At 35.4% G+C, this 23,715-nt stretch overlaps 1 protein-coding gene across 6 annotated transcripts in view; it reads right to left on the bottom strand.

Annotated features, from left to right (window-relative positions):
- Nucleotides 1-23,715, bottom strand: part of Zfr (zinc finger RNA binding protein) — a 61,772-nt gene that overhangs the window by 19,914 nt on the left and 18,143 nt on the right. For 3 of the 6 annotated variants that reach the window (XM_085676620.2, XM_085676621.2, XM_085676624.2), the window contains 11 exons: nt 22,852-22,996; nt 20,520-20,738; nt 14,391-14,638; nt 11,121-11,312; nt 10,360-10,648; nt 7,762-7,958; nt 6,205-6,324; nt 4,529-4,674; nt 3,096-3,258; nt 1,814-2,019; nt 474-624 (listed from right to left, as the gene is read on the bottom strand). In XM_085676620.2, coding sequence (XP_085532746.2) covers nt 474-624; nt 1,814-2,019; nt 3,096-3,258; nt 4,529-4,674; nt 6,205-6,324; nt 7,762-7,958; nt 10,360-10,648; nt 11,121-11,312; nt 14,391-14,638; nt 20,520-20,738; nt 22,852-22,996 — 2,076 coding nt within the window. The remainder of the gene's footprint in view (nt 1-473; nt 625-1,813; nt 2,020-3,095; nt 3,259-4,528; nt 4,675-6,204; nt 6,325-7,761; nt 7,959-10,359; nt 10,649-11,120; nt 11,313-14,390; nt 14,639-20,519; nt 20,739-22,851; nt 22,997-23,715) is intronic. The other 3 variants (XM_085676622.2, XM_085676623.2, XM_085676625.2) reach the window with 2 other exon arrangements.

Genomic DNA, 23,715 nt, shown 5'->3' with positions numbered 1-23,715 from the left:
ATGGGTTTTAAAAGGCACTTGCTGCCAAGGCTGATGATCTGACTTGAATTCCTGGAACCCACACAGTCGGAGGAGAGAACTGAAGTATACATTGTGTCCTCTGACCATTATCCACACAGACACCATGATGTGTACACACACACTAAATAAAATGGAAAAAAATATATTCTTTGCTATGTCTTCTCAGCAGTCCAATTTTGGAAAAACTGGGCATATGCTGAATTTTTCCATTTAAAATAAATTAGCAAGACGGCATCTAGCCAAATTACAAGCACTGCAAAACCCCTAAAAGATGAAGAAAACATTTCATCAGTTTGCACAAATAAGGGAAAGGAAAAAAGTAGCCAATCTCTTCATTATGAAAGCCAAGACAAAAATTAAAAGGTTGGTTGTGAGGTTTAAATTGAAGCACAGCCCTGCCAAAAACTTCTGATCTGGACAAAGGGTAAATTTAACATTTCCATGATACTTACAGCAAGCTGTTTGGGTAGGTTTTCTGCAATACGACTTAATAATGTCTTTGAAGGTTTTTCTGAGCACAGCAAAACAAGGTTGACATTTCTATCTCCTCGGAGAAGTAATCCTTTTGCCAATACTCCCACTCGCAACACCCCTTTCAGAGCTCTGTAGCAAAATCAACTTACATTAAAATATATTTCTCAACTAGAACTATAATTTCCTTCAAGTATAATATTAAACTAGGTGACCTTTGCACTAGTGAAATTTTCTTCAAACATACAGGAAAATATAAACTATTTTAAACTATCATTTATCATTTAGATAAACAACATACACTAAAAATAAAACAACATTAATAGATGGCTCAGTGATTAAGAGTGATCGTCCGTGAGGAACAGAGTGCAAATCCCAATACCCACAGAGCAAGCTGTATTTGGCAAAACCTGAATCTTTAGTTCCACGGAACTAGATACCTTCTTCTGGTTTCCACATGCACATATATACATATACTCATACAGATACAAATAAAAATATTTTTAAAAATCAAAAACTGTATCAAGGTCTAAGTTGGCAAAGAGACAACTAAAACAAATACTGTCTACCTTACAGAATCCTAAAAGAATAGCACAGACTGGTTTCAAACTTATAATTCTCTTGCTTCTATTTTCTATGTTCTAGGTTTTAAGTGCGGACCCAAACCCAAAGCCCCTTGTGTTTTAATTTTCAAGTCAGAACTGTAAGAGAAACATTAATAAAAAAAATATTCCCAAATGGGAAAAAGAAAAATTAGAAAAATCACAAATATAAAAGGATGTTAAAGCTTTGCTAACTTATGTTTTTGATCAATGTTTTTAAAAGGTACTAAAATATAGACAAAGTGGAGACTAGATGCAACACACACACACAAAAAAAAAACCCAGAAAAGAGAAGCTTAATATAACTGAAAAGTTACAAGGGCTACTTTGAAACAGATTTACTATGTTTTTGTAATAAACATTTAATAAATTTTAAAAAAATCAACAAAAAGCATGGTGGTGGTAGAAATGTATATTAAGCCTTGTAGCTAAAATACAAATATAGTTAATTATGTGTGGACTAACACCAGAAACTCAGTTTCCCTATCTCCAATTTTTACGTATATGCATGTATATGTAAATGTCTGCCATCAGATCTGGAGCTGAAGTTACTATTGGTTGTGAGCTGCCTGATGTGAGTACCAGTAATGGAACACAGCTACTCTACAACTAGAGCAGCAAACATATTAAGCCATCTTGACGCCACTTATCAATCTTATTTATCTTTATAAAAAATACAAAATGCCCAAGTAAAGGAAATAAGTAATTTGTAAACTCACCTGTCTTTACCTCCCTCTTTTTTATCATCTCCCTCTTTGTTCTTGTTCTTCTCGTGTTCAGACAAACTGTCTGACACAAGTTTTAAAGCACGTTCAGTGATAGAAACAATTTTCTGAACTGCTTGTAACTCTTCTTCAGTTGGATAAATGGTTGCATGCTTTGTCATTACATAACGATCATCAGATGAGTCAGGGCGACGTAAGGGCTACAGAGAGAAAAGATTACTTTTCTGAATAAAAGAATTTCTAATTTTTCAATTCAGATACTAAGCTTTACAATAAGAAATGTAAACAAAATGTCCACTTAAAAATCTATTTTTCTTCTCCCATTTTCTTAAAAAAAAAAAAAGATTTATTATATATATAGTGTTCTGTCTACAAGCCAGAAGAAGACACCATATGTCATTACAGATGGTTGTGAGTCACCATGTGGTTGGTGAGAATTGCACTCAGGACCTCTGGAAGAGCAGCCAATGTGCTAAAACTCTGAGCTATCTCTCCAGACCCCTATTTTCCTTTTCAATAAAATGAAAATGCAAGCATCTCTGTCCCAAACAAGCGAAATTGTTATATATAGATACAAATATGTGTGTATATATATTTGTATGTCTGGTACACACACATACACACATACACACCAAGGCTATGAAAAGGCTTCTTAAATTTTGTAGTGCTATACTCAAACTTGGGAAATAGAATACAAAATTCTCTACTACTGACCTAATCTCTCTCCTTGTAAATGCTTTTCAGTGATCTGAAACTCACTTTGCTTTCGGTAGTAGTAATAACTTTGCTCAAACACTGTAATGGCAAATGAGTTACCTCTAATATTAGAAATTCCTTCCAATCTAAGAAAAATAAAGGCAGGAAAGTCAAATACAAAATATTTAACAAAAATTTTGTGGCTGGGTGGTGGCGGCGGCATCTGCCTTTAACTCCAACATTTGGCGGCAGAGACATGCTGATCTCTGTGATTTCGAGACTAGCATGATCTAGAGTGAGTTACAGAACAGTTTGTCTCGAAACTCCCTGCTTCCAAAAGAACCCAAAAAAGGCAGCTCTGCATCTAGAATTTAGAAAGTATTGAACATAAAGAGTACAAAGGAAACATGACTAAGTTCTTATGCATAAAGACATTAGAATTAAGAATCTTTAAGAGAATGACTAGCTATAGTAAAGACAAAACTGATGACCTTATTACTCAAAATCAGCTCACAAAACATCTTCTAATATTGACAGAGGCTTAAATTCTCATACCCATGTAAGCAAAGCAGACACTTACTGCGGGACCCTGTGGCTGGGGAGGCATGCCTGGTCGGACTCCCAAAAGCCCTAATGGGCCTGGAGGACCATGCGGATAGCCTCCGTCAGGCATTCGGCGGCGGTCGTCCCAATGGTGCTGCTCCTCCTCCACTCTTCTCCAGTACATGTCCTCTTCATAACGTCTGGGGCACAAATGATACATTAAAAACAAAAAATAATCAGCTTAAGAACTTCCATCAATAACAACATAAAAACCTATTTTTAAAAAAGCAATGAAGCCAACAAGACTCAGGGAGTTCCATCCCTGGGACCCAAATGAAAGAAGAGAACAGATGCCCTTTGACCTCTGCTCACATAGGGGCACTCATGCTTGTAGTCATCCTGACATTGGCATATATAAGAACACAAACACAAAATGATAAACAAACAATACCCAAAATAAGTTAGTACTAACTATTCCTTCCCCCTTTTCTCCACTTTCCATGGTATTTTTTAATTGAGAGGTAAATGGAGTGAAAGAGACAACAGTAAGATAGGAACAAGACTTCATACCTCAAGAACAAAGCAGAACAGAAAACAGATACCTCAGCTTACTCTAATCATTTAAGGTAATGATTGCTAAATCCAAATAAATACCTATAACCAAAGGAGCCTATCTGATAATAAATTGTGTGTGTATATACATGTGTGTGCATGTGCCATGGTGTCCATGTGCAGTTCAGGAAACAACCTCTTTGTTTTTTTTCCAAGACAGGGCTTCTCTGTAGCTTTGGAGCCTATCCTGAAACTAGCTATTGTAAACCATGCTGGCCTGGAACTCAGAGACCCGCCTGCCTCTGCCTCCCATGTGCTGGGATTAAAGGCATGAACCACCACCAGGGAAGAGGTGTTAATCCAGGCTGCATGATAGAGCAGACATAGTTGCAGACATGACCTTTGTCCTGATTACCTAGGAAACAGAATGCTAATAAATTTCCCCCTCAGTTTACGTTTTCGTATAAAAGCTGTTTGGAGAATGAAAGGGGGAATTTTCAGGTTGTGAACTCAGGATTTCATGAGGGAATCCCTGAGAATCTCTCTCCCGATAAAGCCATTTGAGTTGTGTGTTTACTCCCATGCCTCCCCTCTGGCCCAAAACAATAATTTATGGTCTGGGCTGGCACTGGACCCCAACACTGGTCTTGAACTTTGACTGGCCTTGAAATCACATGCCTTTGCTGGGACTGAAAACGTGAACCACCACAAAATTCTTCATACCAAGGTAACAATCAAATGTAAGTATAGTATACTAAGCATTCTAATGTTTATCTTTCTTGATTTGGATCTTAGTGAACAGTGAAAGTACATCAAATAAATCTGAATATGGAAATTATACACAGAATAGGGTATTTTTTTTGTCCTTAAGGCAGAAGAACCACTTAATGCCATAGAGTTAAAAGTTAAAAACACTACCTCATTTCCATCCTCCAGCGTTCCTCCTCTTCTCGTCTCCGCCAATATTCCTCCTTCTGCATTTGCTTTCTCATTTTCTCTTCTTGAATCTTTCTTGCTCTAATACTGGGCTTCACTTCTACTTGCAAATCTGGATTTACTTTTTTCTGTTAATTCCAAGAAAACATTTTTAAAAAGGAGCAGACCCCTTCAAAAAACTAAATTCACTAAATGCAATTTATTTTTGTATTTATTGTCTGTGTGCATATATGCATCCATATGTGTAACAACGCACGTGTGGAGATCAGAGGATATTGTATGAGTTCTCTCCTCCTACAATGTTGATTCCAGGAATCAAATTCAGGTTATACATGTGCCAAGTTCCTTACCTGCTTTAAAACCATTTTAAAGTACACAATTTCACAGTCTTTCATCAGAGGTTTATAGTTATAAATTTCATGTAGCGAAAGTATATATTGGTTTCTTATTTTCATTTGTGAGAAAGGGCTGCCTTCAAACTAAATTTGTAATGGTACTGTCCTTGGACTTCTGAACTCTTTCATCTGCCTCTATCCAAGTGAAATGTTGAGATTACAACCATGTACTACTACACCCAGTTTATCTAGTGCTGGGGATCCAACTCAGAACTGTGTCAACTTAGCACTCTACCAACTGAGCTATTCCCAGTCCCCCTCGCTCTCTGTGTGTGTGTGTGTGTGTGTGTGTGTGTGTGTGTGTGAGTGAGTGAGAGAGAGAGAGAGAGAGAGAGAGAGAGAGAATGAATCACGTGTATGTAGCCCAGGCTGACCTTGAACTTATAATCTGTCTCAGCTAGGTGCCAGAATACTGTTACAATTTCCTACTGAAGTGTACAATTAGGTTGAATCAGAAAAATCTTTTCACACAAAACTAATGTTCTATATAAATCCCTCTGCTAGCATGTTCATTTATTACTTAATTTAGTTGAAGCCAGACGTGAGTGAACATGGCCTGGGTACATGGGTTCAAGTTATCATGAACGACATATTCCCATCCCAGGTTTAAAAGAAAAACCACACACCTACTCTACCAGTCCTGACTTTTTAGCAACTTTTAGCATGTTACTATGTGAAGGTAGGTTATGATGAATTTTTAGTAAAAAATAAATGAAGAAAATTTCCAGTACTATCTACAAATTAATTTTACCAACATAAAGAAGGTAGGTGAAGTACTCTGTAGACTCAATACGAAACTATTATTATACAACTTTTTGATCCAAGCAATACTTTCATTTTGCTGGATTCTTATTTAGCCAATTACAATAAATATGAAGAACAGGGCTACTATTATTACTTAAGTATAACTAATAAAATAAATATCTGATTCTATCAAATTGAATGTATCATTAGGATACGCTAATTTCAGAATGGAAGGTCTAGTTGTTTTACAAAAGGACAAGTAAGAGCTGGAGAAGACAACTGGCTCAGAGGCTAAGAGCACTGGCTGCTCTTCCAGAAGATCTTGGTTTGATACCCAGCACAAAATATTTCCATCTCTAACTCCAGTTCCAGGAGATCAAATGCCTTTTCTTCTGCCCTCTTTGGGCGAACAGTCAAACACATGACACAATGATATACATGCAAGCAAAATACTCACGTGCAATAAAAATATGTTAACAAAAATCTTGAAAGGACAACAGCTCAGTAATATTTCCTTACTTTATACTGAAGTCGATGTCTTCGCCCTTTTAAGTGCATCTCTTTAGCATTGGGGTCATTAAAGCTGCATTCACATAACTTACAATGGAAGCGAATGACTTTTCCCTCATCGTTTCGTACCTTGGTGTGAAAAAATAGAATCTCTGATCATGTTGGGAGCAAGCAGAATTTGAAGTGGGGTAAAAACAAACGAAAACATCTACAATTTTTCATTTCTGTATTTTCAATTTATTTATATTGTTTTTCAAGATGGAGTCTCAAGAAGCTAAGAATGGCCTTAAACTGTTGATCCCCCTGTCTTCCCAATACTGGTGTGCACCAACACACTGATCTAATGTTCACCCAACCTTCATCCATCAAGACAGAGTTTCACTAATGTAGCCTTGGTTAACCTGGAATTCTTCTATATGGACTAGCATGACCTTAAACTCATAGAGATCTACCAGTCTCTGTCTCCCCTCACAGGCACATGTGAGCAATGTGCCAGTTTTAACACTACTGAAGATAATGACCCTTCACTTCCTCCCATCAATCAGTCAGCAAATGCCAACAAATCTACAAGGAGTGGCACAGCTCCATGAGGCCCTGCACCATCCACGACTGAATGTTTAAAGGCTCCATATTAAGGTGATCCTGTATGGGTCAACCATGCTTCCCAAACTTAGCTAAATGTTTAAATTACTTAGCTTAAATTTACTAGTTACTGACTACCTGCTTCTAGGAAATGAGGATGATTTTTTAAAAAAAAAGCCAATTTTGCTATACAAACTTCTCAAAGCTCAAGACTTTGATGCATACAAAAAGGTCAAGATGCAATTTTTTTTAACTGCAGTGAGAAAAACAGACTGAGATAATACTATTAAGCAGAAATTGTACTATTAAGGCTGGATTTGAATCAAACTGTCTGTCTAAAGATTAGATTTAAATAACCTAAAACATTAAAAATAAAAGTGCCTGAGAACACATTTTAAAAGGTAATCAAATCTTACCTTTATAATATATATAATTAGTCATTTATAATTACTTTTAAGTTATATATCCTAGCTGTATACCTTATTAACAGCCAATATTATTATGCAATCTCTTTTTAAAGAGAAACAGAATAAAGATAAACAGTTACCCAAACATTACTACCTATCACTCACTCAATTTACCTAATTGTCACAACTTTATTGGGTAAACATCCTAATGTTATAAACATACACCAGAGCTTGGAAACTTATACATGCTTTCCAAAGGAGTGAAAGCAAACTGCAGTGTTACACTACACCACTGTATGATCTTTCTGTTAAACGGCAACTATTTATTCAAGCCTCCATGAGTTTCCTTTGCTCCTCTAATTACTGTACTCGCCTTACCTGTAAAACAGGAAGTGTTCTAATGAGTGAGAAACCAAATGAATAATACCCATTAAATCAGCAACCCTAATTTTGTAAGTAACTGAAATCTAAACTACAACTGGCTACAGCTTGATTTTACACATAAAGTGTGCTTATAACAGGGTGACACTTTTTTTTTCCTTTTGCCCAATTTCAGAGCAATGGTTTTCTCAAATACCTCTTCTACATAATCATGTCCCACGGGTTGCACATCACTCTGCAAAGCAGCAAGGGATGCGGGTGTGACTGGTTCTGATACTGCATCTTGCTTTACTTCTGGAATCTGCACAGCAGAAGCAGCAGGAGTACTTTTAACACATTCAGTTCCTTTTAAGTCTTCAGTTTTATTTCCCGTTGATTGCAACTTATTACCACCTAGAAAAGCAAAATATTACAGTAATTTTATTTTTGTATAAATGTGTAAACCTGTTAAGATGAAAACAAAGTTATCTTTACTACTGCTGGCTGAACTTTATGCAGAATAGAATTTTTTAAAAACTATATATTAAATCACTTTTTAAAAAAAAAAAATCTCATTAATGAGCCATCTCACAACATACACCCATATCACACACCCTATCTTGGTTCTCCTAACATTTAGCATCCAAACTGAACAAAAGGAACCCGAAAACAAAGGGATTAAATATGATAAATGCCTGTGTTGAGTTGCCTAAGCCGCGATTAATAAGAAATAGTATTTACCTACTCCCCATAACGGTTTTTCTTACTTGGTCTTTTCTTTGCATATCTCTGAGAAGGGGGTTCTCAAACTGTGGATAAGCCAGATCTGCAATTAACTATGTAGGCGACGTTGGCCTCAACATTCTGGCAGTTCTCTGTCTCTATCTCCCAAGTGCTGGAATTTTAGGCATACGTTACCATAGTGGGTTTTATGTGGGGACAGGGATTGAACCCAGGACTTTGTGCATGCTAGGTTCAGCCCATGTGGCCATAACCATATGTGAAGATCAGAGGAAAAATCTGAAGGAGTCAATTCTCTCCTACCACATGGAAACCAGGGATTGAACTGCAGTCATCATCAGGCTTGGTAAGTACCTTGTACCCACCATGATCTTCCCCGCCAAGATTTGTTTTTATTCTAAATTGTAAGTGTGAATAACTTCAAAAATGAAAAAGGAAAACTACAAATCACTGATTTTGTTTTAATCAATTAAATTTAACATTTTACTCAAGAGAAAAGCATACTGTCAATGATCTACTCTTAAACTGCTTTCAAATATATTTTAAGAACTACCTATAAATAAGACAATTATACAAATATTGGAAACTGTCAAAGAACAACTTCAGTAAAATTTTATTGAAAAGTATAGGATTAGGTAACTGTGATTAAGCTGTTCACAATTTAAAGGAAGAGAATATCCTGAGCTAGTAGGCATTAAGTATTGTAGGCATGAAGTGGAACAGAGCCAAGTCTTTAATTATTCCAGTAAGAAATGACTTCCCCAAGGGCATACCATGTGAAATGAGCTGTGAGAGAAGAATAAAGAGAATAAAACAGCCAAGAAGACAGCAGAGAATATTGTCTAACCAGGAAGCACAGAATGTATAAAAGGATAGAAACATGGACCTAAAGACTGCAGTAAACTGAAGAAAGTAATTTAGTTATCAACTACTCCCCCCAGGTAAAGGCGACATGAAGGTAAGAAGGTAGAAGTCAATTATGAAAGCTTTTATATGAGTCATAAATAGATGACATATAAAGGCCAATCAAGATTTTAAAAGAGATGACAGAGTTTGATATGTTTTCAAAAAGTAACAAGAACACAGAGATTATGATGAAGAGATTAAAGAAATTGAGCTCTAAAGAAGAAATTAAATGTCTAAAAAACAAGTCCTAACAATGAAAGCCTTTCTACCATAGAAACACTGCACAGAAGATAGGGAAATAGCAGCATGCAGTTAGTAAGAAGAAATATTAGTGAAGCTTTTCCTTTAAAAGAAAAAAAAAAGTCAATTTCATGACTATTTTGTAGTATTCTTGTGATGGGACACAATGGGAAGGAAATATCTATTGGATAACCAGCAAGCAACCAAAATGACTCTCAAATACAGGTAGGATTTTAAATTTCCCAGATCTTATAGTTGCATTCACTAGAATGCATAAAATCATCTAGGAATATGCTGCACAGAGATAAGACACAGATCCATAATCTTAGAAATAATCTCATTTAACAAACATATAGGTACAAAATAAAAAAAATTAAAAAAACAATGGGTGGACATACATGTTAGAAACTAAGATGCATCTTATGTTTTACAGTATAGCAGTTGATTATGTCAAGTCTAAGTTAAGGTAGTCAATTTCAATGAAATTGAAAACTGACCACCAAATTTGGCAGGGGATTTTTTTCTTTTCTCTTTTCTTTCTTTCTTTCTTTCTTTCTTTCTTTCTTTCTTTCTTTCTTTCTTTCTTTCTTTCTTTCTTTCTTTCTCTTCTTTTTTTTTTTTAACTGTGTTTGAAACAGTGTTTCTCATATCTTAAGTTGGCCTCCTAGAACTAAACTTAGACTAGCATCAAGTTCCTCAGCCTCCTGTGTGGCTTTAAGTAGTTAGGTACCTGGTGAATCCTTCAATAGGTTTCAGAAAAGGATAGCAGACTGAACTTTTAGGAAGTACAGAAGCAGAGAGAACAGAGGCTGCTCAGTGTTTACAATGTTTGCCTGGCTCAGAGTTCAATACCCAGCAACACAATGGAAAAGAAAAACCACTCTGACAGAGTTAGAAGGGACACAAAGAATCAATCTTTAGTACTTGCCAACAAAGTTTATTTTGGGTGTAGATGTTTTCTTGGCAGCCATATTGGTAGATACCGCTGACACTTTAGTGTTGGATGTGCTATTAAGAGACGAGTTTCCTGGAGTTGAAAGACCTTTCACTGAAGAAGTTGCAATTGATGACGTATTCAGAGTACAATTGCTTGCGCCAATACTTGGAGAGGCAGTTGGTTTTGAAGCAGATACAGCTGTTGAAGAAGTAGCTTGGCTAACAACATTTGGTTCCGTTGAAGGAATAGGTTTACCAAGTTTTGTGTGTAATTTAACCACCTACAAAACAAAAAGCACACCTGTCAGGAAACTCAAATGTGTTCATTTTTAAAAAAATTTGTCTGAGTGAGACTATAATATAAAAATCAAAACTGTAATTTTCTTTCAATTATGGTTTTATAGACAAAACTCATTTTTTTTAACAAAATCTCTGCGAAACAGATATGGGTCCGTAGTTTACTGATGAAAGGATTTGTCTATAAGTAAATCAGTCTGTAGTTAAGCAAGACAAATGCTTTCGTCTCAAATCGTGAAGTTGTTTAATTCAACGTAAAGGTCTCTAGTGTTTCTTTTAAGGAACGACTGTTTGATGTTACCTTGATGTATATTAACATATAAGCAAGGTTTATGATATACTCAAAGGTTTTAAAAATTGAAGTCATCTTTTTCCAAATCCCTGTTGAAAAAGTGAAATAAGTAGAGTAAGACATAAGGCTGTGTGTGTGAGTGGGAGGGGGACCAAAACACCTACTTTCTGATGCTTAGCACCACGAATGTGGGCAGCATATGCATCTGCTCCTGTACAAGACACATCACAGAGCTCGCAACGTAGCTGATTTTGTGTCCCACGAGTTGAGTTGTTGCTGCTGCTGGTATTTTGAGAGGCTTTCAATGCGGCTTCTTTTTTTTTATGTTTCTGTCCTTCTAAGTGCTCTTTATAAGTCTGTTTTGAACAAAAAGTACAAATTTTCTTTCTATAACATTCTATTCAATTTTCAGATCTCTAACACTCATTTAAAAATGGGATTATAAACTGCCTTTAATCTTAGTACTCAGGAGGCAGAACAGAACTGCACTGAGTTTGAGGTCAGTCTGTTCTAGATGGTGAGATCCAGGCCAGCACATTTACATGGTGAGACCCTGTCTCAAAAAAACAAAACAAACAAAAAACAAACCAAACCAAAAAACCCCAAAACCAAAAACCCCAAACAAAAAAAGCCCAGACAGATCCCCAAAGCAACAACAAAAAGAGACTGTGGTAAATGTGTGGTGGTGCAAACCTGTAATCTAAGTACTGAGCAGACCGAAGAAGAGGATCATTGAGTTCAAGGCTGTCCTGAGCTATGTAACAATACACTGTCTCCAAAAAAAAGGGGAGAGGGGATAAGAATTGCTATTTTAAAAGTACTTAAGAACGTAAGAGATTCTGTACATATGATCCATGGTTCTCTGCAGTTTATTTAATAAAAATACTTTGCTATTTGGGTACCAAGGACTGAATTCAGAGACTGAAGTAAGCCAGACATGCATTCTACTATTGAACTACAAATCCAACCTCCTGAGAACAGGATGCATACATGTTAGTGAGTAAGTGTGTTCTCAGGGAGAACACAGGGCAAGCACAACCTAGGTCTCTGTTTTACAAGAGGTGCTTACCACTGAGACCACCCAGGGAGTGTCATGATCTGTCTACTTCTGCTTTCTGAACAATAGTATAAGCTCAGGCCACATCAGGCAATTTTTTTTCTTTTACACATGACTTCTGGGGATCGAACTTATAGCGGCAGGTTTAAAAAGCCAATACTTTGCTAACTGAACTATTTCCTTATTCCTTACCCAATAGGTTGAATTACAAAGCACTTTCATGTACAGTTAAAACATAAGATAAACTGCTTGTAGTTTCAAGAACTTGTATCTTTTAATACTTATGTATAACATTGGGCAAAAAAAAAAAAAAAAAAGGAAAAAGGATAGCAAACATTCCACAAAAGCACTAAAATGAGGAGAAACTGTACCTATGTTATTAGGAGAGAAAAAAAACCACTACTACATAATAAAAATTGCTTATAAAAGGCATATTTAAAAAATTTAATTTTTAAACTCTGAATGCATTTTGACATGTAACCTTCATTAGAATCTATAGGTAAATATATTGCATAAGAACATATACTATGAGTACATACATTTTAATACTCTAATTAGGGGTTAGCAATTCAGAAAACACAAAAAATTAAAAACATTCCAGAATTATATATTAAAAACATAACTAATCCAGTAAAAAGTATATATAAGTCAAGTATAGTGGCTCAATTATAAAGTACAAGGCAAGCATAGTGGCTCACGCCTTTAATCCCAGCACTTGGGAGGCAGAGGCAGGTAGATCTCAGTGAGTCTCAGGATAGTATGGTCTACACAATGAATTTAGGGGGAGGGTGGTACATAGTAAGACCATGTCTTTCAAAAATAAAATAAAATTACCACCCCCAAACAAAGCATACACTGGTGGAATATAGTTAGAAAAAGAGAAATAATATGAAGAGTCAAATTTGATTTACTCTTCCCCAAAATGCTTTCTATATATGACAAGCTGCTGGTGTAAAATTTTTTAAAATCTAAAAATCATTTATGCCTGGTATCCTCAGAAGCAAGAACCATCATATCCCCTGGAACTGTAATTATGGATGAGTAGTTATGTGAGCCAGAACACATGAGCTGGAAACCCAGCCCAGGTCCTCCGTATGATCAAGTGCTCTTAACCACGGAACCATCCCTCTAGCTTACATAATTTTTACACTTACATAAATTTTTATATAAAAACATCTTATTTTTAAGAAGACAGACTTTGCAATGCAGGCCAGGCTGGCCTTGAATTTTTAATCTTCCGACTTCGGCTTTAGAAGTTGTTGGGATTACAGGTGTGTACCCCCTATACTTGACAAAAAATTGGACTCTGTCATAGTCAAAACAAGTAAGGTTTAGGAAAGGATGACTCATTAGCAGACCATGCTTGAATCACAGATTTTTAAGGTATAGATGGCAGGATTATAACAAAAACAAACAAAAAAATAAAGGACTCACATTCTTCATAGGTTGATCTTATTTTTAAGCAAGTAGAGGGAGACAGGGCCTTTAAACCCAGGCTGGCTTCATACAGACTATACAGTCAAGGACGACAATGAACTTCCATTCTTTTGCATCTACTTCTCAGTACTGGGATTACAGGTGTGCAGCAACTACCATGTTTGGTTTATGAAGCTGTGGGGATTTGAGTCTATGGGTCTGTTCATAGGCCAGTATTTTACCAGCTGAGATACATCCCCAGCACCATAATTCAACTTCCTTATACCTTTCTAACTTCCAAGTTCCCAGTCCCCTCATGGACAAAGTTACAAATGTTACAATCTATAAAGCATATACAAAACAATCTCATCAGGAATACAATCTTTAAACTTATAGGTTAATTTGAATACAAAACTTTTAGTTTTATATAAAAAAGCAAAGGAGGCTTCCTTAAAAGGATGGTGTGAGGGGATTAGTTTTCTTCATTTTTCTTACATTTACAATCACTTTTACAGTTTTCTTGATTATCACACCTTGTGTTACAATACTATTTCTAAAGAAATGTTTAGTGAAATACAGCCATCTCTCAGTGTTTGTAGGAAACTATTTACCAAATCCAAGCATTCTCAAGTTCTTTAAATGAAACAGCAAAGTTATTTGCACACAATCTATGTATTTTACTATGTATACACATTAAGATCCCTAGATTATTTATAATACTTGCTGTAAATCCTGAGTAAAGGTTTATTGCATGGTTTAGGAAATAATGAAAAGGAAAAGTACAGGCATTCTACATTGATGCAGTCTTCCACATGCATATTTTTGATCTATGGGTGAATCGTTGAATGTAGAATACACAGTTATGTGAATGTGATTTGTAGGCACAGGAGTTAGAACATCAACCCTACTCAACTATGAAAAATAACCACTGAGACTCATGGTAAATACACAATATAAGTACCTGTGGTCCAGCACAGCTGATCTTACAAACATCACAATAGTGAATCTGGGGTGGTTTGGGAGGCTGTTTTGGTTTCAGTTGTTTATTTTGGAATGGTGTTTTTTTAGTAAAGGTGGTCCCTGTCCAGGCAGCTGTTGCTGCTGCAGCAGCAGCTGCTGCTGCTGCTTGCTTCTGTTGCTGTTGCTGCTGTTGGTAGTAGGAAGACGCAGCTGAATATACGGCTGCTTCATAACCTGAATAAGATGTACCTTACAAATAAAACGAAACAAAGATTATGTTATATGATTATAATAAGGACAAGTTAAATGTCAATTATAAGTTTAAATTCAATAAATGCTGACAAAAGGTAGACTTATACGTGCATATTTACAATATGTATATATCTTATCTCAGGAAATCTCCCCCAACATAAAACTTACCAGTCTTCTACACCATCACTAAAATATTTACTTGACACAGATGTTATGAAGGTGTAAGAAAAGTGTAATATTTAGTCCTTCACTTAAAAGATGCTTACTGTATGCTCATGGAAGGAATGTGTTTGACAAATGTGTGTACAGAAACTACTGCCCCTCTGAACATATTTTACAAAGCAATGGAATTGAAGAATCATAAGTAGGAAAAATTCAAAAGTACTTCATAAGTTAAGATTTAGGGATGGAGAGATGGCTCAGCCCTTAAAGGCTAGGCTCACAACCAAAACTAAAGATTTGAAAAATTAAGAGAATAACAGATAAAAAGAAAAAGATATATATCACCAAGATTTTAAGTTCCAGTAACCAACTTATGGTTTGTACAAATGGTAGAGCAAGAAACAAGCCAGTTTGGGATGCAAGATAATAAAGCTTAGTAAAAGAACAAGTTACAAGACCACGAAACTAAGAACCAACAGGGTTCTTTCTTCTAAAACTTTTATGAAAGCAGCAAGGTATTTTCTGGTTTAATGTACACAGTTGGTCAATTTACACTGTTGGGAATCTATACTGAATAAACATTTTATGCTAATGATTGATTGTCCCATAAACACTGATGATCAGTGACGTGCCGGCTTTACAATTTGTAAAGGGTTTGAAGGTTTTTATTTTCTTGAACTCCGCTGCACTGCCTATTCACCATACCCCAAGTCAGCTCCTTAAGCTCCTTAAAAGAATGTAATAAATAGGTGGGCAAGAAGAGAAGGAAAACCAAGATGGCAGAACAGCACAAAACTGAAGAGAACTAGGACTGGAACGACTGCAGGGCAGCAGACAGCACAAGGACATAAATTCAATCCTCAGCACAGGAAGAGAGAGCATGGGGAACAGGGAGGTGAAGAGAATGTGCATGAATGTTTAACTTTTTGGTCTTAAAAGCTAATCTAATTAATATAATCAAATGACTTCTGACCTACTCACTGCAACACATCTACACACAGAAGAAAAGATGAGTTGGAAGATGAAGCCAAGATGTATGAGTAACAAGAATCATAAGAATCTCAAAACTGACAAAGCTAACAACAATAAATTTTATGATTATAAGATGCTCATGAAATTTCAAGATAAGAAAATGTGATAGAAGAAAATACCCAAAAGAGGGAAAAGGTAGATATACCAGTAATGACTTTACGATAGAGAATTCTTGGTGTGACTGGCTTTAAGAAAAATTCTATATACTTCAATGAACTTTATTAGGCATCCCATTAATATTAGCCTCTATTTAACAAACCAAAACAGAAATTCAAACGAAAATAAACAAAAGACCCCAAACTAACTTCAAATAATATAATCAAAGAACACCAGCCATATGTTTTCAAATTTAGACAGAACCATAGTTTAAATTTCACTGTTAAAAAAAAAAAATTCCCACAATAAGGCTAGCAAGATTGCTCTGAGGATAAAAGTATTTGCTAGACGTGTCTGATAACCTGAGTTCAATTCCTGTAGGACAGGGAGGGAGAGAACCACTCCTAAATGCTTTCCTCTGACTTTCACATGTAGCAAAAGTGTACCTGTGAATACCTATATGGAACCATGTATACACATACACACACACACACACACACACACACACACACACACCAAAAAAACCAAAACAAACCACTACCACAAAAAACAAAAACAAACCCCCCCAAACCAGCCCTGCCCCCCCAAGAACCTACATAACCTGTCTAAAATCAATACAGAGAGCTGGTAATTATGGTGATATATGCATGGAGTCTCATCTACTTAAGAAACTGAGACAGGAATAACATTTGAGCCCTGGAGCTTGGGCCAGTCTGGGCAATATGACTAGAAAATAAATTAAGGAGAAAATATATATATATATTATATATATATATATAAAAAACTAAAAAAACCAGTAAAGCTACTTTTATTATTATTAATTAAAACCATGATTCTCATAAAATTATGTTTTAAAATCAATATTGGAACAGAGGGCTTCACATCTGGCAGACTGATCTTTTATACAGAATCTACAAAATTGAAACTTAGTTGACCATATGTATCTTTTGTGTGTATGTGTATTTAAATTTGGGGGTGCACTACATGGAAGGCTGTGTGCCAGATACAGGAAGTTTTAGAAGATATTCATAAAGTAGTACTCTTATTTTACAGACAAACATGCATACACACAATTAAAAATGTATTTTTAAGTTTATAGCTTGGTGGCAAGCATCTTTACTCATTGAGCCATCTTGCTGGTTCATATATTTTATTTTTGACTCACTACTGTATAATATTCTAGTATGCAAAATAGTGTTATTTATGGATATAGTGTGGCATTTCAGGTATAGGAGGAATATTTTCTAATGTTTAATATAACAGCAAAATAACTATGGTTATTTCAAGAGAGGCAGATAATTTTAAGAGAGCTAGCAGAGATGTATCTGAATATCTGCACACAAAGGAATGGTGTTTGAAGTGTAGGAATGAATATTATCCTGATAATCACCACACACTGTACATGTGTTGAAATACCATACTATGTATGTGTGCAGGTTATGTGTATGTTAGTGCAAGTGCCGAGGAAACCAGAGGTGTTGAATCTTTTGTAGCTAGGATTACAGGTTGTTGGTATCTACCTGACATGGGTGCTAGGAACCCCATTTGGGTCCTCTGTAAGAGTGGTACATACTTTAAACCACTGAGCCATCTCTCTAGCCCTCAAGCTGACAACTTGAATTTGATCCCTGGGAACCACATGGCAGGAGAGAATCAACTCCCACAAGCTATCCTTTTACATTCACACAGGTATACTGTGTGTTTGTCCCTCCTACTATACGTAATAAAAAATATAAAACAGCATAAAAACATTAGAAGTGCTATATACACACACTTCAAAATACACCATTATCCAAAGAATAAAATACAATGAAACAGCAAGTTTCTAAATGACAGTCACATTTATAAGAAACCTAAGGATCCTTACAGAAATGGCTGCTTGCTGAATCTAGGGCAAGAAAATCCTAAGTGCTCAATGACTAATCTGGCAACGTCCAAAAGACTCAGGAATAAAAGGATCCCACTGCTCGAATTCATGAAAATAATGTCTCAAAGAGACATGAGAGTCAATGGATTACAAGATACTATATAATAAAAGGAATCTACAGTGCTGACGTGGAAGGGAACTCCGTAGGATCAACATGTTAAAAACAACAAAAACTTCAACACCACCAAAGAAATTTATTTACTTATACTTTCAAAACATGACAACCTGCAGTTGGTAGTTGGATAACAGGTCCATGGATTACTTAATGAGAAGGAGAAAAGGTATTTTAGTAATGGAGATACCTGATAGGCAATGAACCAATGATGGAATCATGTATTAGAAATAAGCAGGAATTATTTATTCTATGTTCCTAAAGCAATTGAACAGAAAGAACATTCAAAAGTAGTTTTTCTTTACTTAAAAAACTGGCTGAACCTAAATATACATAAAAAGACAAAATACAATACTGCTACATCATGGCAAGTGCACTCATTTTCCCCAAATAAATAAATGTACAAAAAAAAAAAACAAAGAAAATAGAAATCAACACTGGATTTGATGGTGCAAACCTATAATCTCAGCATTTAGATGGACAAGGCAGAAAGATCACAGTGAATATAAAGCCTGCCAAAGCTATATCCAAATTCTATGCTAGCATTAGGAACAGAGAGACCATGTCTTAAAACCAAATCACCCAGACTGTTGAACAATTCAAAATTAAACATTCAAAATGTCCACATTACGAGAAAATAAACATACATTATTTACCTGGAGAAGTATAATCACTAAGATCTTAGTCTGCCAATCTCAATCATTTAATTTTACATTTTACTATAAAAAAAAGTTGGGGGAAAAAAAGACTCCACCAAAGTTAACCAGAAATTTATATTTGATAGTACCCATGTTTGCTTTCCTTACTATTAAAATTGTGGTTCATTGGATACACGTAAAAAAAGCAGTTGATACAAGAAAGTTGTCATCAGCCAGGCCATGGTGGCACATGTCTTTAATACCAGCCCTCAGGAGGCAGAGGCAGTAGTAACTCTGTGAGTTCAAGGCCAACCTGATCTATAGAGTCAGTCCCAGGACAATCAGGGCTACACAGAGAAACCCTGTCTTGAAAAACAACAACAAAGAAAGTTGTCAGTCACAACTGTGACTGGGAAGCTGTGGGGGTCTAGAGCGAAATCTAATCATCTGAGTTTGGTTCCTGGGATTCACATGGTGGAGAGAGCCAACACCTACAAGTTGTCTTCTGATTCACACATACAGTCTTTCTTACACACAAGCATTAATAAATTTTTAAAATAGGTTGACATTAAAGTATATAAAGTATAGTCAAGTAACCTGAGAGATCCTGACATTGTGGCTATGTAAAATAGTATCTTTATTCTTACAAAATATTTTCTGAATAACTTAGGGCAAAGTACCAGATTGCATAATTACATCTTATATACCATATGCAAGAGGGAAACTATGACCAAAGATAATGTAGACATTTAAAAGTATGTTCACTAATATTCCATTGTAACAGTCCTGACTACAATTTTAACTATCAACCAACGAATGCAGCAGAGAAACTTAATCAGGAAGTCCTATTTGAATAGAAATATCAGTATCTGAAATTGAAAAGATTCATTCCCTAAATAGGGAAAATCCTGACTATGTCTTTATTCTTAACAAAAATGATTCTCTACCCTAACTTCTTTTAATCAAGTCTCCATCATTCATCAATTTGGTGAGACTTCTCAGACATGACCCTTTCCTCATTCCAATCTGTTTCCACATGTTGCCAAGCTAAGACAGCAACCACATCAGTATACAAAGGCTTTGTACACATACATATACAGTCTAATCTCACATCATGGGTTGCTCTTCCCAAACTATCTGCTTTCCTGTATTCCTAGAGACTGGATAAGAAATTTGAGAAAAACAAAGTATCTCTTAAAATTAATTATCTAGGCTTCTTTCTGATAATCAGGATACAGCAAAGCAGCAAAAGAACTAAAACTGTCTAAGCCACCTTAAACCCTCCAGAGAAAATGATAGGGTATTAAAGAAAAAAAGCAATACACATATAGCAGTACATAGTCAGGAGTCTACAAAAATCACACAGTTTTAATCCCTGCAAAATTAACTACTCAGTCAGAAATCAAGACATTGTTATTTAAGATAGGTGTGTCATATAACCACAACCTCATGGATGTCTATAAAAAAGCTGCCAACATTTTCAGGGACTATTTATTTCTGACAATAAATATGAAGAAATAGTTCACCAAGAACCAAAAGAAACAATATAGATAATCTGTATAGTAGTCTTCAATGTTAACCTTGAGTTTTAACATTCACTATCAGGAAACAATCCTGCAGAGGACTGTATGTTCTCTCTTCCAACAGAAAGGCTAGGTCAGAAGATTAGCTTTCAAATTCCCTCAAAGGGCAGTATATTCTGCTAAGAGCTTCTACTACCACCATCATCAACAACAATGCGTATAATACGGACCTTTTGTCATATTAGGTACAAATACTTAAACAACCATGAATCAATTTTTTTCTCAATTCCTGTTACTCTAAGTAAAATAATTCCAGAGAAAATCAGGACAGTTTCTAGTCGGGGCTCTGCAATTTGTTTACTATTTAAATACAGCTTGTCAGTCTTACCAGAGTAAGTAACTGCTGTGGTACTGTAAGTAGCACTCTGAGTATAGGACGGTACCACAGTAGCCGCAGCTGCCACTGGTTGTACGGTGGAGGACACAGGATAAATGGAGAAAGTAGTGGTAGCCGGACTTGGTGTGGCTGGTTTTATGGCTGTCACTTGTCGAGCTTGCTGGGCTTGAGTATACTGTGTTGCACCTTGACTATAACCTGCTTTAGGAGCTAAAGCAAGAAAGACACCAGAAAAAGAGAAGAGTAACTACAGTCATTGTAACAATATACTTAAAAAACTAAAAGCAATAGCTATGAGAAGTCCTAGTAATTTCTTCTGAGCAAACGATATACTTCTTATTACTAACATGAATAAAACATGTTTCTTCATTTCTGGCATGACAGTTCATCAGAATTACAACCAGAAAAGCAGTACTATTTATAAATGACAGATCAAAAGTTTTTATATAACTTGTGGATATGTGAATATATAAACCAGTCTACTTGAAAGGATTAATTTTACAAACAGAACAAAGAAAGCTAAATTTGTATTTCAATTCATATTAAAAATTTCAGTGCTTAATCCTGAAACTTACTCGTATACCGTCAATTGCATTTTGCCTATATATTCAGTGAATTTAACTCAAAACCACAAATGTTACTTATTCTTCAAATAGCTCAAAAAAGCTATCCTTAAATGACCACTATTCATGTTTTACTAAACTGTCTTCAACACTCAAATATGAAAAAATCCTATCAAATATATTTCTCATTAATTACTAGTCACTCAATGACTTCATTTCTGAGAAATGCCCAAATACACAAGAGTAAAAACTTACTTGATACTCAGTTAAGATAATTTTAAACTTACCTATACCTGATTCAAACAACACAAATTACGATAGTATTTTATAGAAAAACTCCTAAATAACTAAAAAGTCAGTCAATGTCATTACTTAAAAATCTTCCGACTCTTACATAATTCAGTACTCTTAAGCACAAGACTAGCCTTGGAATAATTATAAAGCTTGTATATTATATATACAAACAGAAAACGAATCATAAAAAGGCCAGACATTGCAACTTATCAACATACATACACATTCTGAGACAGGGCCTTACAGTTACTAGAAAGCCCACTCTGGTCTCAAACTCATGCCTCCCATATGCTAGGATTATAAACACGTAGATACCCACTTTCAAAATAGTTTTCAGGGCAATCACTTTCCCAACTTTTAAGAGATTTACAAAATCAAAACACCAGAGACACTGAAGAAATGTGACCAACAATTTCATGTATAGATGTGTTAAAGGACAGGGATGAAGAGGGAAAAGAAGGCACTTCCTACCCATGATAAAGTCAGTTTGACTTTTTTTAAACCAAGGATTCTAATCCATCTTCAAATATAAGGTATTACTCAATCTTTAGACCTCAGCCTTATTTACTTTTTGAAAGAGGGTCAAGGCTATATAGTCAAGGCTAGCCTCAAATCTGCTATGAAGCTGAAGGATAGTCTTGACCTCCTGATATTCCTACTTCAACCTATTGAATGCTGGGATTACAGACATGCGTGTCACCATGTCTAGAGTCATATGGTGTTACGGGTTGGACCTACGGCATCATGCATAACAGAGCAAACACTCTTTCAAATGAGCTATATTCCTATCTCCATAGCTTTAAAATAAAGCTTCTTAAAAATGCTTTTGTTGTTGTTATTTTGTTTTGGTAAAGTTTAAGTCTATAATAAGTCTATCCTTTAAAGTCTACAAATATGGAGACTTCTACCAGACAAAAAGCTTTCTGCATTTGAACTATTATAGGTACTGCATTTCACATTATGGATATTCAGTGGATGTAGCTGGCTCAGTACTCTGGGCATAGTAGTAGACTGAAAAAGGGTAGTGGGGGAGTTTAATAATTAGTTTTACAAACTGGGGAAGTGAAACTCATTAACAGTGACTGGTAACAGAACCACCTGTCATTACAGATGAAAATATGGGCCCATAAAAGTACCAAATGGTTACTAAGACAGTCAGAATTATAAAATAAGTCAAGTCTGGTATATAGCATGTAGACAAGTTAGTGTCACGGCTTCTTTTGTACAGTTGACTTCAGCAAGAGAGGAACCCTATGCTGTAAACCACAAACAGCATACATATCCAGAACAAAAGGACACCAACTTTTCTCCTAATTATCTCTTTGTGACTCAATGGCATTACAGTAGTAGAAAACAAGGACACTGATAGAATCATTGTAGATGGACTCTGCAGTTTGTTTTCATTAGAATACCCCAAAAATCACTATTTTTATCATTTATAATAAAGCTGTTTACATAAAGCCCACCTGTCTGATAGTAGGTTTCAGCCACAGAAGGCTGAGGCTGGGCAGCGGCAGCTACAGCAGCAGCAGTTGCTGTTGGCTGTTGGTAGTACTGCTTACTATCATAAGCTACAGCAGGGGCTGTGGATCTTACATATGAATATGAGTCCTAAAAGAAGAAATGAAAAACAAAAACAAAAGCCTTGATTTAGGTGGCAGGAAAAAAATCCTTACTGTGTAAATATACAAAGGAAAAGAAAACATAGTTAGTTATAGGCCTAGACTATGTTTCAATACAATATAATCAATAAATGATTAGTTTATAATAAGGAAACAGAACATTAACAATAAACATAAATATAATCAATAGTAAAAAATAAGACAATCGAGTTTCAATACAAATAACTAATTTTGAACTTTTAAAAATAAACTCAAATGTACTTCAAGTAGTGTTTGACTTCAATAATTTCAAAACATTTAAATATTACTTAATTAAATAACCCATTTTACCCCCCCAAAAACCTGACTGTAATTTTGCCTCTAAAGATGAATGCTAAAGTATTAGAGACAGAATTTCCATGTGACTAGGTCATATAGCATAAAAGTGTAGGCAAAAGGAACAGCAACTTTAATAAGTTTCAAGAAGAAAACATGTAATATTTATTCAATGGGGCTTACAACCATGAGTTTCAAACTTCCATGTCCCAAATGGACAAGTAATGCCCACTTGTATAAACAAAGGGCATTTTTCCTATGTAATTTCTTTTTCTCCATAAATTTAGGGTAAGATGAAAGCATTTAAACAATGATTTGTGTAAACTTAAAAAAAATTAAACAAACATATGTATGTGTAGTAAGGTAAAACTAACAAAGGAGAATATAAAATCC

This window comes from Myodes glareolus, chromosome 15 (genome assembly GCF_982192425.1).
Source record: "Myodes glareolus chromosome 15, mMyoGla1.1, whole genome shotgun sequence".
NCBI classification, from domain to species: Eukaryota; Metazoa; Chordata; class Mammalia; order Rodentia; family Cricetidae; genus Myodes; species Myodes glareolus.
Note: the sequence above shows the minus strand (reverse complement) of the source record. Positions and strands in the feature narration are given on the sequence as shown.